The following is a 13165-nucleotide window of genomic DNA, read 5'->3' on the forward strand; positions in this document are numbered from 1 at the left end:
CTGTAATAAAGTGAGTATCACAATAAAGTGAGTAGTAATCTTTTAGATGGTGGAGGGTCTTGCCTTCAATTTGTAAAGGAAAAGGTAAAAAACCCCACAATACCTGTGAAGCACAATACAGCAGAGCATAATAAAATGAGGACTGCCTACACAAGGCCTTTCATCTACACTTCAACTTAGACTGGAAGTCCATCCCAGAGTAATGGCAGTTATTTCCGGGATTCCCTGGGACTGGCTCTGGAGTAGGCTCCAGCTTCAGTTGCGGCCCCAGGTTTGGCTCTGGCACTAGCGATACCATGCCTAGCATGGTTCCAGTCCTGCCCCGGACCCAGCCCGACCTCAAGCAGTGGCTCTAGCCCCAGGCCCAGCTCTGACCCCGGCTCCAGCTTAAGGCCCAGCAGTTGCTGCGGTTCATCCACCTGTGTGTTAGAGACCACGATGAGCCTGTGTTTTGGGTGTTTACTCCATTGCTGGAGATTAACTACATCCTGGTGACGGTGCCCAAAGCCTCCTCCCAGGGGATTACGACAGGTCCTCGTATGAGCTCCTCAGTGAGCAGCTGGTCGTGGTGGCAGCTGTCAGTCAGTGTGAGTGACGGTAGCACCTCGTCGGAGTCAGGCTGCACAGCGCAGACGAGGACCTTACCATGGTCCTGGGATTCCACGGAGGAGCAGGCAGTACACCCTGTTGAGAGTCACTGAAGCACAGCAGGCACCGGAAACTCAGCAGCAGCTGGCACTCCTGGCTCTGGCTCACCCCATTCCACAGATCCTTCCGGTGCTCACGTACCTGCTTCAGAATTTTGTCCAGCTATGCCCAGAACAGTAGCTTTGGCTGGGGGTCTATGTTGCGTAGTGAAGTCAGCCCAGGACAACAATGTACCCTCGATCCTAGAGTTCTATCCCACTGCTCGTCTCTCAGCTTGCTCAGCTGCTCCAGGTCGAGGACTTGGCCAACGTAGGAGGAGAACTACCAACAGAGAGCGGGGCCCGGCAAAGCCTAGGAAGGCTGGGGGATTGGGGAAAGGGGGCTGAAAAAGAACTGCTGATTCTGGGGGTTTGAGCTGAGCAGAGTGAACCGGAGAACTGTGGCCCAGGCAATCGAGAGTAGGTTCACCTTAAAACTAATAACCATATGGAAGGTGTCCGTTTTCAGCTCCTGCTCCAGACGCTGGTAGGTGTAGCCCACATGAAGCAGATAATGTGCAGTCCCTCTGTCACAGCCAGCAGCCCGACTGCTGCCCTTCCTGAATCGCCTGAACATTGCCCCACCAGTCAGGTAGCCAAAGTCCTAAACTAAGCCCTGACTCTTCTTTGGGGTCCAAGTTTTCTGGTTTGAAGCCAGGAAAGCTTGTAACGAGGAGGGTTCCTGTCAATGGAGACTTCTGCAGGCAGTGACTCACGGCCTTCCTGGAATCTCACCAGCAGGCTGCCTGGTCGCGACAGCCAACTTCCTCCCAGTGTTGAGGCTGGGGGTGGTCAATGGGGACTTTACAGCGTGCAGGACTGCCATGAAGGTTTCTACCACAAAGGTTTTGTGGAGCAGACACTGTAGCAACTCTATGATATGGGCCTTTTATAGGTCCATCACTTTGGTTGGACGGTCATTCTGACAACCAACCAGGTGACTCAATCTCTTCAGATTCTTCAGCAGCTGATCCAGGTGAAACAATAGCTTTGCTCCAGCTGTGAAACACTCTTCCAGGTGCTGCAACCCATAGTCCAAGGAGCTCCACAGCAGGCATTTTGCTGCTGGTCTTTCCACACCTCCAATTTTGGCCGCACTAGCTCAATGAGGGCAGTTATCGGCCTAGTGGTGCTTTGGAAGCACCCTGAACCTGTTTCTCCTTTTGTCCAGTTCACTGCGAGTTTCCTGCAAAAGCCACTGCTGTCTGGTGTGATGGGAGTCCAAAAAGGGTATCCTCACTAGGGTCTGGTCTTACGTCGGAAGCACAAGACAGTCTGCTGATCTTTCAGTTGGCTGATGGATCTCAGCCCTCAATTCTAGGATCCAGGATTCAATCTCAGGCTGTTGGCTCTCCATAGATGCTTCAAAGCCTGGTTCTTCTCCTTGCTCCGACTGAGCCCTCTGAGCCTGGATCAGAATTAAAGAGATTACAGATCATCTCAGCCAACTGGTAGGGCCCCAGGGAAAGGCCCGAATGTCCTGACAGAATTTTCACAAGTTGTGCTGTGGCAATAAGCCCTCAGAGTCCTGGCTACAGCAGCCACACTCATGGTTCAGCTGGTCAAAGTGGATGAATAGCATGTCAGCCTTGGGATTGTCATCACCCAGTGCAGTCTCCTGGCCAGTTTGGGTCTTCAATCCAGACCACCAAGTACAGTCAAATGTCCACCAGCAGGAGGATGTCTGAGTAGCTCTGCTGCAGATGATCCTGAAATGGGCTGTCAAGATTCTGCAGCAGCTCCACTGCACCATTTGGGGTCTGAGTTTGGCTAGGGACTCAGTCTTCACTCCCTTTAGTGACTCTGGTCACAGCTTGCAGTTCCCAGAGGGAGCTCCAGCACCAGGACCTTTAGCTCTGCCCTAGGCTTCTGCCCTTCTGACCTGCCCCCCCACCACCACGAAGGAACAAGCTTGAGTGAGTAGCTGAACCCCAGAGCTCAACATTCCCAGCTGGGTGCATAGACCTGACTGCCACTCAACCCAGACATTCTTAAATTAACCTCTTTTTTGCCATACTAAAATAATAGCTTATATTCTGAAGCTAAAGTTTTGTTGTTCATTCCATTTTCGATAGGAAAGGTTAACAACTATTTGCTTAGTACAAAGCAATGGGACACAGGTTGTCTAGTTAGGGGGAAAAAAACCTAAAAAGGTGTTGAAAAGTTGAAGCACATTAATTTGGTTCTCTTGATAAAAGCAGATCAAATAAATTAAACTAAATCAAATGAGAGTGGCAAAAACAGGTTGACAATTGCTTCTGAAAAGGCTAAAAGTTGGAAGACCACCTATACTTATAGTTCACTCAAACACTGAGAATAGTCATACGCTGAAAGAAAGACAAATCAAGATACCTGAGGACACAGATGATTGAAAAGCACTGGATTCAAGCAGAACTACAAGTTTTAATAGGTAATTTGGTCTCATAATATAATCAAAATATTATTTCCAGAAGGCAATGCTATGTGTGTAGATACAGTCCTGTAGATAAAAATTCCTAAATACATATTTTCATATAAACAGTCTTACTAAGTTTTTTAAAGCTCTAGCCCTAAAAAGTTCTGAAATCAATGGGGAGATTACAGATTTCTCGGGAGTAAATATCTTTCAATTAACCCAACAGCTGGAATCCAGTGCTATGGAGCTTTTCAAAAGAGGTGTGAGGGTGTGTGTGTGTGTGTGTGTGTGTACTTTCATGTATGTGTGTGTGTGTGTGTGTATATATAAATATTTACATTTGTTTTATTAAAGTGTGAAGTTTACTTCCAGGCCCGGTCCCCGGAGATTCTGATTCAGTGTAAACTGGCATGGTGACGATCAGTGCACTAGAGGAAGTGAAAAACCCAGTGAAATGGCATCTGTCACAGCAAGCTTCCTCAAAATCTCTGAAATGATTAGATTTTAGTGCTAGCAGTACTATTCACATCAACTTTAAATAGTTTGTTTTATAGATAAAGAGACCCAAATCCACCACTCTCTGCGAGCAGACACAACTGTGCCTCCACATAAACCTTCAGGTGCTCAGCAACTCTGCTGCTTCGAACTCGCCCTAAAGACGGTGCTTAAATTTGACTTCCTTTTACTTCCTTGGTGACGATGCCAACAAAATTCCTGGAAATAGTCTCTTGGCTGCTTTCTAAAATTTGCAACATAAAGCAAGTAATTACATAGAAGGATCAAAGAAAAAATCATTTTTTTGAGGACTGGGGATGGAATAGATAGAACATTGATAAGGTCTAGTTCACCTTGTTCATTACATTCAAAAGATAAAAACAGTCTCAGTGAGTATAGTAACTTTGGTTGCATTTTGGATATAAGGTAAATTTTAATACAGATGTCAATATCATGGACGTTTCCAAATTTCAGTGTCATGTTACTATATATACAAACACATATTTATGTTGCTCTTAATTTAAATATTCCAATATTCATTTAGAAGAATTCAGTTTCATTTCTCATGCTCACCTGAGTCTTAAATAACTGATAAAAACATTTGCTACCACAAAGGACAAATTTAAGTTATGGATAGGTAGCTTGCCTTTATAAAACATATTTTATTGAACACAGACTTCAAATACACACTAACGCTTAAAGTATTACTTTGCTACTAAAATACGGCCAAGAAATGTGACACAATTAGCCGTTACTAACAAGGCAAGAAAAAAATGCCTTGATAAATCTGGACTGACTGTAGTTTGGTAAATATGATTTTAACCGGAATTTTCTCATAACTCTAGGATGTACCTAATGTTTTGATTACTAGTAAACACAAATAATTATTCTTAATATTAAAGCTGAAAGCTGAACAGCCACCATCCTAAACATATCACAGAATGTGGCAAGCTTTCAAAAACAGCAAGTAAAGTCTCCATTTATTCATTAAAATTTTGTATTTCAGAAATAAATATTGATTTTTATATAAAAGGTACTATATATTTTAAAATATATACCTTTAAAAAGGTATATATATTTGAGTTGCATTTAAACACACAACTGCTCGTGTGATGTGCCTTTCCTTCTACTCTAAGAAATAAGGGACGCAACAACCCTATCTGCCCTCCCTCCACATGCATTACAATCTACCCTCAAGTAACAAATACTTTAGACCAGTAGCTCTCTGAACTTATCTGAACATATATATCCTACTTAGGTGGAGCAAGATACCCCAGCTCACTTATTAGTTTTCCAGTGTGTATGTGCACATGTGCAGTAACTTTATATATCCAAACACAGCACGGAAAGAAAATTTCTTAAAGAGAAATAAGGAAAGATTTTGAGAAATAAGTTCAGAAAAATCTTGTAATTCATTAATTTTAACGTAAATATCCAATTTTAACAAACCTTAGCAACTCATCTAGTTAGTTTACTAGTAAGTAGTCCTTAGTTTCATGCAAAAATAAAAACAGGGAACTGCAAATCATTTATCTATAATGAAAGAGGGGATAGACATTCTAGGGATCCATTTTACAAAAGAATGCAGGCTACCTCTCACAGTGTATGTCCGTATTTTGAGGATCACTGCTTTATACCACTCCTGAATTCACCTCTAATCTATCTACAGGTATCAGCAAGCCAGTACCTTCTACACCAGTAATTAATAACCATTTTTTGGTCATGGATGCTCTCTGCAGAAAAGTACACAAACACACACAATTTTACATGAAATTTCAGAGTTCATACATATCCTGAAGCCTACTCATGATTTAACAAGCTCTACTTAAGATTGTTTTGTACAAGTCTCTGGACTATACCTTTTCTAAATCTCCGGGGTTACCAAACAATGTGAGGCTAGGAGAAAGGATTCATGCAGTGATCATTCCCATTGTGCTGAATAAACCAAGTATTCTGACTATGCCTTTAGTCTATCAGAGCCTATACTTGATCTTCAATAAGGAGATAGCTGTATTTCTTTAAAAGATGTACACTTTCTTTCAATATAATAAATGTAATAAAAATTTACAAATTACTATAGAAATTTTCCTTTCAACATTTCTTTAGCATATCCTCTACTGCCACCAATCCGTGGGTTAGGGAAGGTTTTGCTTAAAATACCATCGATTCCTTGGAATTCATAGTACACCCACGATATTTATCCTGAGTTAATAACCCTTAAGTACCAGAGATCTTCAAGGTCAAACTACATATAGTTATAGCACTGTTTCATTTAACTGAATTAGTTGGATTCGTGTTAAGAGTTTTTGATTCATGTTAGAGTCTCTAAATAATTTCACGTCTTTTAGACTAAGCAATGGCAGAATGGGAGAATGAACTTGGGTTTAAAAGTGTCAGAGACTTTCATCAGAATCTATTCTATCACTTATTTGTGTAGGATACTGGTAAGTTGTTTAAACTCTCTGAGACTTAGTTTTCTTGCCAGTAGTAAAATAACAATGATATCTACCACACAGGACTACTGAGGAAATCAAATCAATACAGAAGACACCGCATTTTTGTTCAACCTTCTTTTCACCTAAGTCTAAAGCTACACATCTCCATTCCTTCAACGGTGGCTCATTTGACTGATCCACAGTATCAAGTCGTAACCACTCGCCTGGCATAATCTGCGCACCCCATAAAAATGCCCCCAAATTCTTGTAAGCAGGCCTGCCCACTGTTCTGGGCACAGCAGCACATCTAGCTACCATCCCTTTCAGTCTTCACTTGATGAACAAATTGTGTCTCAATCTAAATGAAGGCATTTCAAGCCCCCAAATTAAAAACAATACCCAGTCCTTAAACATCACTACTGCATGGCTCCCTCACTCCCCATTCTCATCATTTGTATTCGTCCTTTCAAAGTAACTTATTAAAACTGAAAAATAGCACATCTATAGTCAATACTCAAAATGACAGATATACTCTCAAGTTCATAATGGGGGGAGATGACGTTCCTTTTTAGAATTTATTGTTCAATTAAGTGAGATAAGCATAAGACATATTGCAGAAAATATCACTTACTATCATATATGTGTATCGGGATCATGTCAGGGCTGAATGAAGATTGGTAGCTGTGGTACTCTTAATATTTGTACTCTGGCTTAATTAGAACTAAGAGAACACTACATTTTCACTTCAGTGTCAATCTATAAGGTTCCAGGTTTTGCTTTCTTGCAACTCTTACAACTGCTACTCACTACACAGGAATGCCAAGGAAAGAGGAGAAGGAACCATTCTTTTTTCTTTCTCTAGAAAGTTTAATTCTCAACTTATCTTAAATAAGAAAAACTTATCTCTTGGGTAGAACCATGGAAAGAGTTATGCTGCTCATTATTCTAACTTGGTATGTCTCCCCTGAGGGAAGAAGAAAACTTGTCTACAAATATATTTCTACCACTGTGCACTATATTGTGGCAATGTGGAAATGGAGACCAAAGCAGACCTCTGGTATTACTGTCAGTCAAACTTATTCACTTGCAGGGGTCAGCATGAAAGAAAGCAAGCTATAGGAGTGTGCCAAGAAACAACAACAACAACAACAACAAAACCACGTTTCTGTAACTTGGGCCATCAATTGTCCTTAATAAATTTGGGGGAACCTATATTAAATAAACAAGAAACAACCACTTCCCCCCGAAAAACCTTCCTGCATTATAAACTTATGTAAAACATAGGAAACCATGTCAAAATTTATTCTGGTTCCAGGTGAGGTTCAGTGGCACTGGCTTTGGACAAAGTTATTCAATGTGTACATTGTTTTAAATCCCCACTTGTCTTCCCTCTACAACTTGTGGTTCTGAGGAAACTCCTCTCCGACTACTGAAATAGTTATGAATGTGCTCTGACTACATTTTATATAAAGGTAAAGTCAATAAAATATTAGTGAATTTATTTATAACTGATAAAAAAATAAGTTAAAGAAAAGCTAATTACTTGCCATAAATGCCAAAAAGACATTTGGTAAATTGTAATTTGCACTTCCAATCTAAAGAGAAAAGCTCAATAAATCAGAAATTACAAGGTATTTTTGTATTGTGCTTAAAAATACTTATCTCAAATAAAGGGTCAAAATCATCTTAGGAGTAAATAAAACACGAGATATCCCTATAAAAGTAAAGAACTGGACAAGGATGCCTGTTAGGACCACTTTCTAACACTGTTCCTTCATTTTTAGCCCGGGGATTCTCAAACAGGAAGAAGTGGTAGGAGAGCCAACAAAATAAAACAGGAGAAAGAAAAAAAAGAAAAAAATTGTTCCTAAGAGGCACAAGTGACTTAAAATTGATACAGATGATAATGGTTGAGATGACTCAATGCTATACTGTATAGTATTCTTCTAAATTTGATTTACATTCAAGTATTTTTTGAAATACAAATAGATTGGTCAACCAAATGGGGAAAGTTAGATCTGTATACTGCACATAAAACACTTAAACACGTCAATAAAACATGGCAAACAGATACGAATTCACTATGCATAAGTATTTCATTCTATTAATTAAATATAAATTAAATGTGACAGCTTTTCTGTTATCAACCTGGCAAATGTGCAGAAAAGAGTACTTCATTGAAAGAAATAGGTATTCATAATCTTTGATTCAGCAGCATGAAGCAGATCAAAGCTACAACCAAAACATTTATATGAAAAAATGTTCATCACTGTTATAAATAACAGCACCAAAATGAAAATAACATACACCAGGAGATTTGTTTAATAAATTTGAAATACTCATATATAATGGACTACTATGCAGCTATAAAAAATTATGTTTCCATGACATGGAAAAATATTCATTACTAATGGGTAATAAGTTTTAAAATGTAACAAACCGATGTATTTTGTGTTTATATACATTCACGGGAAGGAAAAGGACTACAAGAAACACATCAAATCATTTTCAATAAAAACATTTGAGTATTGAGATCCCATAACAATATTTACTTACTTCTGTATGCTTTTATATATTTTTTAAATTCCCTTCAATAAAAACACATTACTTTTATATTCAGGAAATAACAAATGTCTCAAAGAGATAATCTAAAATTAAATTTCCGCTCTGAATTCTCTAGGAGCTATAAATCAGAACATGATTTTATTTAGAATGACATTTTTAATGAGAACAATTATGTGCATAAATGTTAAAAGATTCCGAAATAAATTTTTACTACAACAACCCCATGCTTATTAGAATCACTCTCAGAGTCAGCAACCAATGAGGTTAAGTAATAGCATATGGTTCATAATAAAATAAACACATGGTAGAAAGGGGTAGGTACAAAAAGATCAATGGAAAGGGTGAAAGATTATCAACCCAAAAAGATTTCTTTTGGACTTAGGTTTGATATATACAAATTTCAGTTTGCTATACAGTAATTTTGTGTTTTGCTCTGTGGCTCCTTCTATATGTATTTATGCAAACATGTATATGTGTATGTGTAAAAACAAGAAATATTTTAATTTGAATAAATAATCTTTCCTGTCAAAGCAAAGAAACTTAACAAGGACTTCAAGAATTTAAATACAAGGATATGTTTTTAAAGAAACTGACTCTGACAACAAGCCATGTAGTTACTAGCTATATTTGAACAATGGCCCTTACATTATTTTAGTCCTAAATAGACATTGGACTATAAACATGTAACACCCAGACATTTAAAATATCACTTAAAGAAATTAAATTTTGGAATAATTTTTTAAAAAGAAAATCAACATATCTAAATTAATTATAGTTACTTACTTTAAACAGATTTATTTTATAAAAGTTAAACTTACCAAATTAAAACAAATAAACAAAGGTGATAACACATCAAACTTAAAGAACATTCAGGATATATCATAACCCAAAAATTACTGTTTTTTTAAATCAGACCATTTTCTGACCAAATACAAGATGAGAAGATCACCATTTCAGAATGAGACTCAGTAGTTAAGACTATAAATCTGTTTAAACATTGACACAATATAGATCTATGCAAAAACGAGTGGTCTCCTAAGACGAGTGATTCTGAACATGGGATGCCCTCCTCATGCAGAGGATATGAAACTTTAGGAATTCCTGAGACTAAACAATCGTGAATATTTGTGTGCCCAGTAACTGCCACTCTCCCCTTCACCGTATTTTGTTCTCCTCATGAAATCAGGGGAGAAAGCTCAATTAGGTAACAAGAGCCTTTCAAGAACCAACATCCTTTCATTTCCTTTTTATCAATGCAAGTAGTCTGCAGATCAATACAAAGGGGAAGCCATGAAGAGATTCATCTAAAGTATCACCAGGGAGCAGCAGGCAGCTCCCTGCTCAACATTTCCTATATAACGCAATAATTCTGCAAAAATGATAGACATTGTCAAGAAAGATTCTGCCAGAAAAAGATGTAGAAGGAAAAGAGAAAACTGACAGATATGAAGGTAAAGTATCTGATTATACAAATATCGGTACTTACGTATCATACCTCTGCAGTGGTGTCACTTTGTTTTTGTTCTTATCAACTGAACCCGTAGATAGTTGAAGAAAATTGGGGTTTAATTTATATAATTCTTGAAGTAGCTTCTGTTCATATTCTTGGTGTTTACCTGCCTAATGGAAGAAGAAATTAAAACTGCAGTGTGGTTCACAAAATGGCTGGTATAAAATATTGAATTACCTTCTGAATTATTAAAGATATCCTAAATAAAACATGAAAGGGTTTTTCATGATGTCAGAGAAACCTGTGAGGAGATGTCATAAAGCTTCTTCTAGACCAATGAAAGTTCTCCAAAAAAGAACAAAACTAATATATTACATTACGGCATTTCATCGATCATTTTATTGTGTAGAAAAGCATACTAAAAGACATTTTTCTAACTCAAAAAAACTTGAAGCTCCCTTTAAACCTACTTTTAAACCCTATCTTTCATAGAAAAATTAAGTCTTGTAACAGGCCATTACTAAATTTTCTGAAGACCACTGAAAATCAGTCAAATTTTTTTTTTAGATTACGATTTTGTGTTTCTACACAAAATTTAATGTATTTTAAACTCTAGACCAGGGGTTGTCGATTTACAGCTGGCCACTTTGTTTTTGTAAATAAAGTTTTATTAGAACAATCACACTCATTCATTTATGAACTGTCATTTATGAATTGTCTATTATTTATGAGTTGTCTACAGCTACTTTCATGCTACAACAACAGAATTGTACAGTTGCTACGGAGACTGTGGCCCAGAAAGCCTAAAATATTTACTAACTGGCCCTTTACAGAAAATGTTTGGCGATCCCTGCTCTATATATAACAAAGAGAACTCTGTATTTCCTGTAGTTGGTAGTTATATATCAGAAGGCAATATCACAAACATTATTGGAGAAATTAGGCAAAGACTGACTGTGGAAACTAGTCATATACAGAAATACATGTATTACAATGAAATCACTTTGAATAACTTTTTATTATTTAAACTAGTCATATACAGAAATACATACATTACAATGAAATTACTTTGAGTAACTTTTTATTATTCGCAAGAATATCATGACTAGAATGACATTTTTACTTACATTCAGTGTTGTTAATTGTTTTAAAAGTGTGGTCTAAGTAAATGTTATGAGGAAACCAAACACAGAACAGATAAAAACAAAACAGTGAAACCAAGCAAGGGCAGGGCAGTATCAGCTAATGGGGCACAAGTGTATCATATTTACTGCACAATGCATCCTTCCTGTTCTGAGAGGGCTCCTGCCTGCTTCAGTTGGATCTCTAAATATTTCATAAGATAACACAGTTTGAGGTATGCAGTAACAACAACAAAAATCTGATTTTTGCCATGATTTAATTTGTTCAAATTTCCTTTCTATGCTGAGGAAATATTTTAACAAAGAATCCCCTTTTCAAAGTAATTTTAAACTCAGGTAAAGAAGAGCAAGATCAATTCCAGACAACAACAAGAAATGAATTTTAAATTATCAAAAAAAAATACAGTTAGGTATGGATTTTACACCTTCAAAACACAAAAAACCTTGAAAATTCTTTTGGCAATCAATACTTCAAGAGATAGCATGGTTTTTGTTAGCCACAAAGAGCTCAAACTGATACTCAAATGATTCTACAGGGACAGTTCATAAAATAAGTTAAATACCATTACAAATTAAGTTCTAAGGGTCTATCCATCCATTTTTTTTAATCTAATTTTTTTCAGTTACAGTTGACATACAATATTATAATTAGTCTCAGGTGTCATCCATTTTCTTTTACTGTTCAATACTACTTAAAAATTACATGAACTGATTCTTAAGAAATTCTTTGGCTGAGATTTTCATTGTAATAGTACCTGTGAGTAAAGCATACTCCCCACTAGTCAAAATTCAGTTTGAAATGGTTAAACCTTAGATTTCATCCAAGAAAGCTTCATCCAAAAACAGAAAAAAAAATCAAGAAGCATTTACTGGATAAGTAAGAAATAAGAAAGTCATCCACAGAGATCTTATTTTAACACTGTTTTTAGATCAGAAAAACAACACTGTCAAGAAATTCCAATGTATTTATTAAAACGGAATTTACTCTGTAATAACTTCAAGTCAAAAATGTATTATTTCATTTTCTTTAACAATCTGCTCTTAAAGGAGCCCCTACCAGACTTTCTCTAGTTTGACCTGGAGAAAGGTAGCAATCAATGCCCCCCACCTTCTAAATGAGAAGTGTTCCTGCAAAAAGTCCACAACAACAACCTGAAGTCCTCATCTATAACAGGCAAGTGCAGCACTGTGCTTTGTATAGTCCTCATTTAATATGCTGTATGGTCACCAATTCTATGTGTAAAGCCATGTTTATACTACAAATTGAAAGGAGACAGGAGAAAAGGAAATGTAAAAAAGAACATAGGATAATAAGCGTTCAATTTACCTTTTACAGGACACTTTCATGGGGAGAATCATTTTAGAAAAATAATCTGAGCTTATCAACAACATTTGATGGAATATTATTTTCTAGCATGCTCTGTAAAGAGTAGAGATTAGGGGGAAAAAACACAACTCATAATTACAGTATCACACTGAGCTTTCTTTTTGTTGACACTTCCTTTAAAGTAGCATTTCCCCAAATGCTTTTCTTGGTCAATAAAGTTCTGGTTGAACCACAGACCCATTTTCATTATAACAATATCCTACAGAATGGACCTTCTATTGAATACTGTTTGGAAAATGCCACTTTAAATATCAGTTTTTAAAAAATAAAATCCCTAGTTTTTGCTTTTATAATTTTAAGTTGCAAAGAAAAATCCTCCCTTTCCCTGCAAATTTGAAAGTTCACATTACTTTACTACCTGCATTTCCTCTTTTGTGAAGCTGGCGGCCTCATCCCCCAATTCATGTAGATACATGCAGTCAGGCTTTGGACACTGCATGTTCTTTAAAAAGTAACTGCAGTATTTTGTTGTACCTAGAGATGCCTGTAGGAAGAGGAGGGGAGAAGGAAAAAAGGACCAAAAATGTGAAATGACGCAATAAGAATTTCCATGTTTTATGTTTTCACTTCACCTAAAATGAGACACAGACATGATAAAACAAGGAGTATG

General features: G+C 37.2%; 1 protein-coding gene across 11 annotated transcripts in view; it reads right to left on the minus strand.

Moving 5' to 3' along the window:
- Nucleotides 1-13165, minus strand: part of CNOT4 (CCR4-NOT transcription complex subunit 4) — a 116599-nt gene that overhangs the window by 38627 nt on the left and 64807 nt on the right. For 6 of the 11 annotated variants that reach the window (XM_081038606.1, XM_081038601.1, XM_081038607.1 and 3 more), the window contains exons 6-7: nucleotides 12914-13039; nucleotides 10063-10196 (exon numbers count right to left, since the gene is read on the minus strand). In XM_081038606.1, the coding sequence (XP_080894732.1) occupies nucleotides 10063-10196; nucleotides 12914-13039 (260 nt within the window). The remainder of the gene's footprint in view (nucleotides 1-10062; nucleotides 10197-12913; nucleotides 13040-13165) is intronic. The other 5 variants (XM_081038608.1, XM_081038605.1, XM_081038609.1 and 2 more) reach the window with 1 other exon arrangement.

Source organism: Rhinolophus hipposideros (genome assembly GCF_964194185.1).
Source record: "Rhinolophus hipposideros genome assembly, chromosome: 25".
Taxonomy (NCBI): domain Eukaryota; kingdom Metazoa; phylum Chordata; class Mammalia; order Chiroptera; family Rhinolophidae; genus Rhinolophus; species Rhinolophus hipposideros.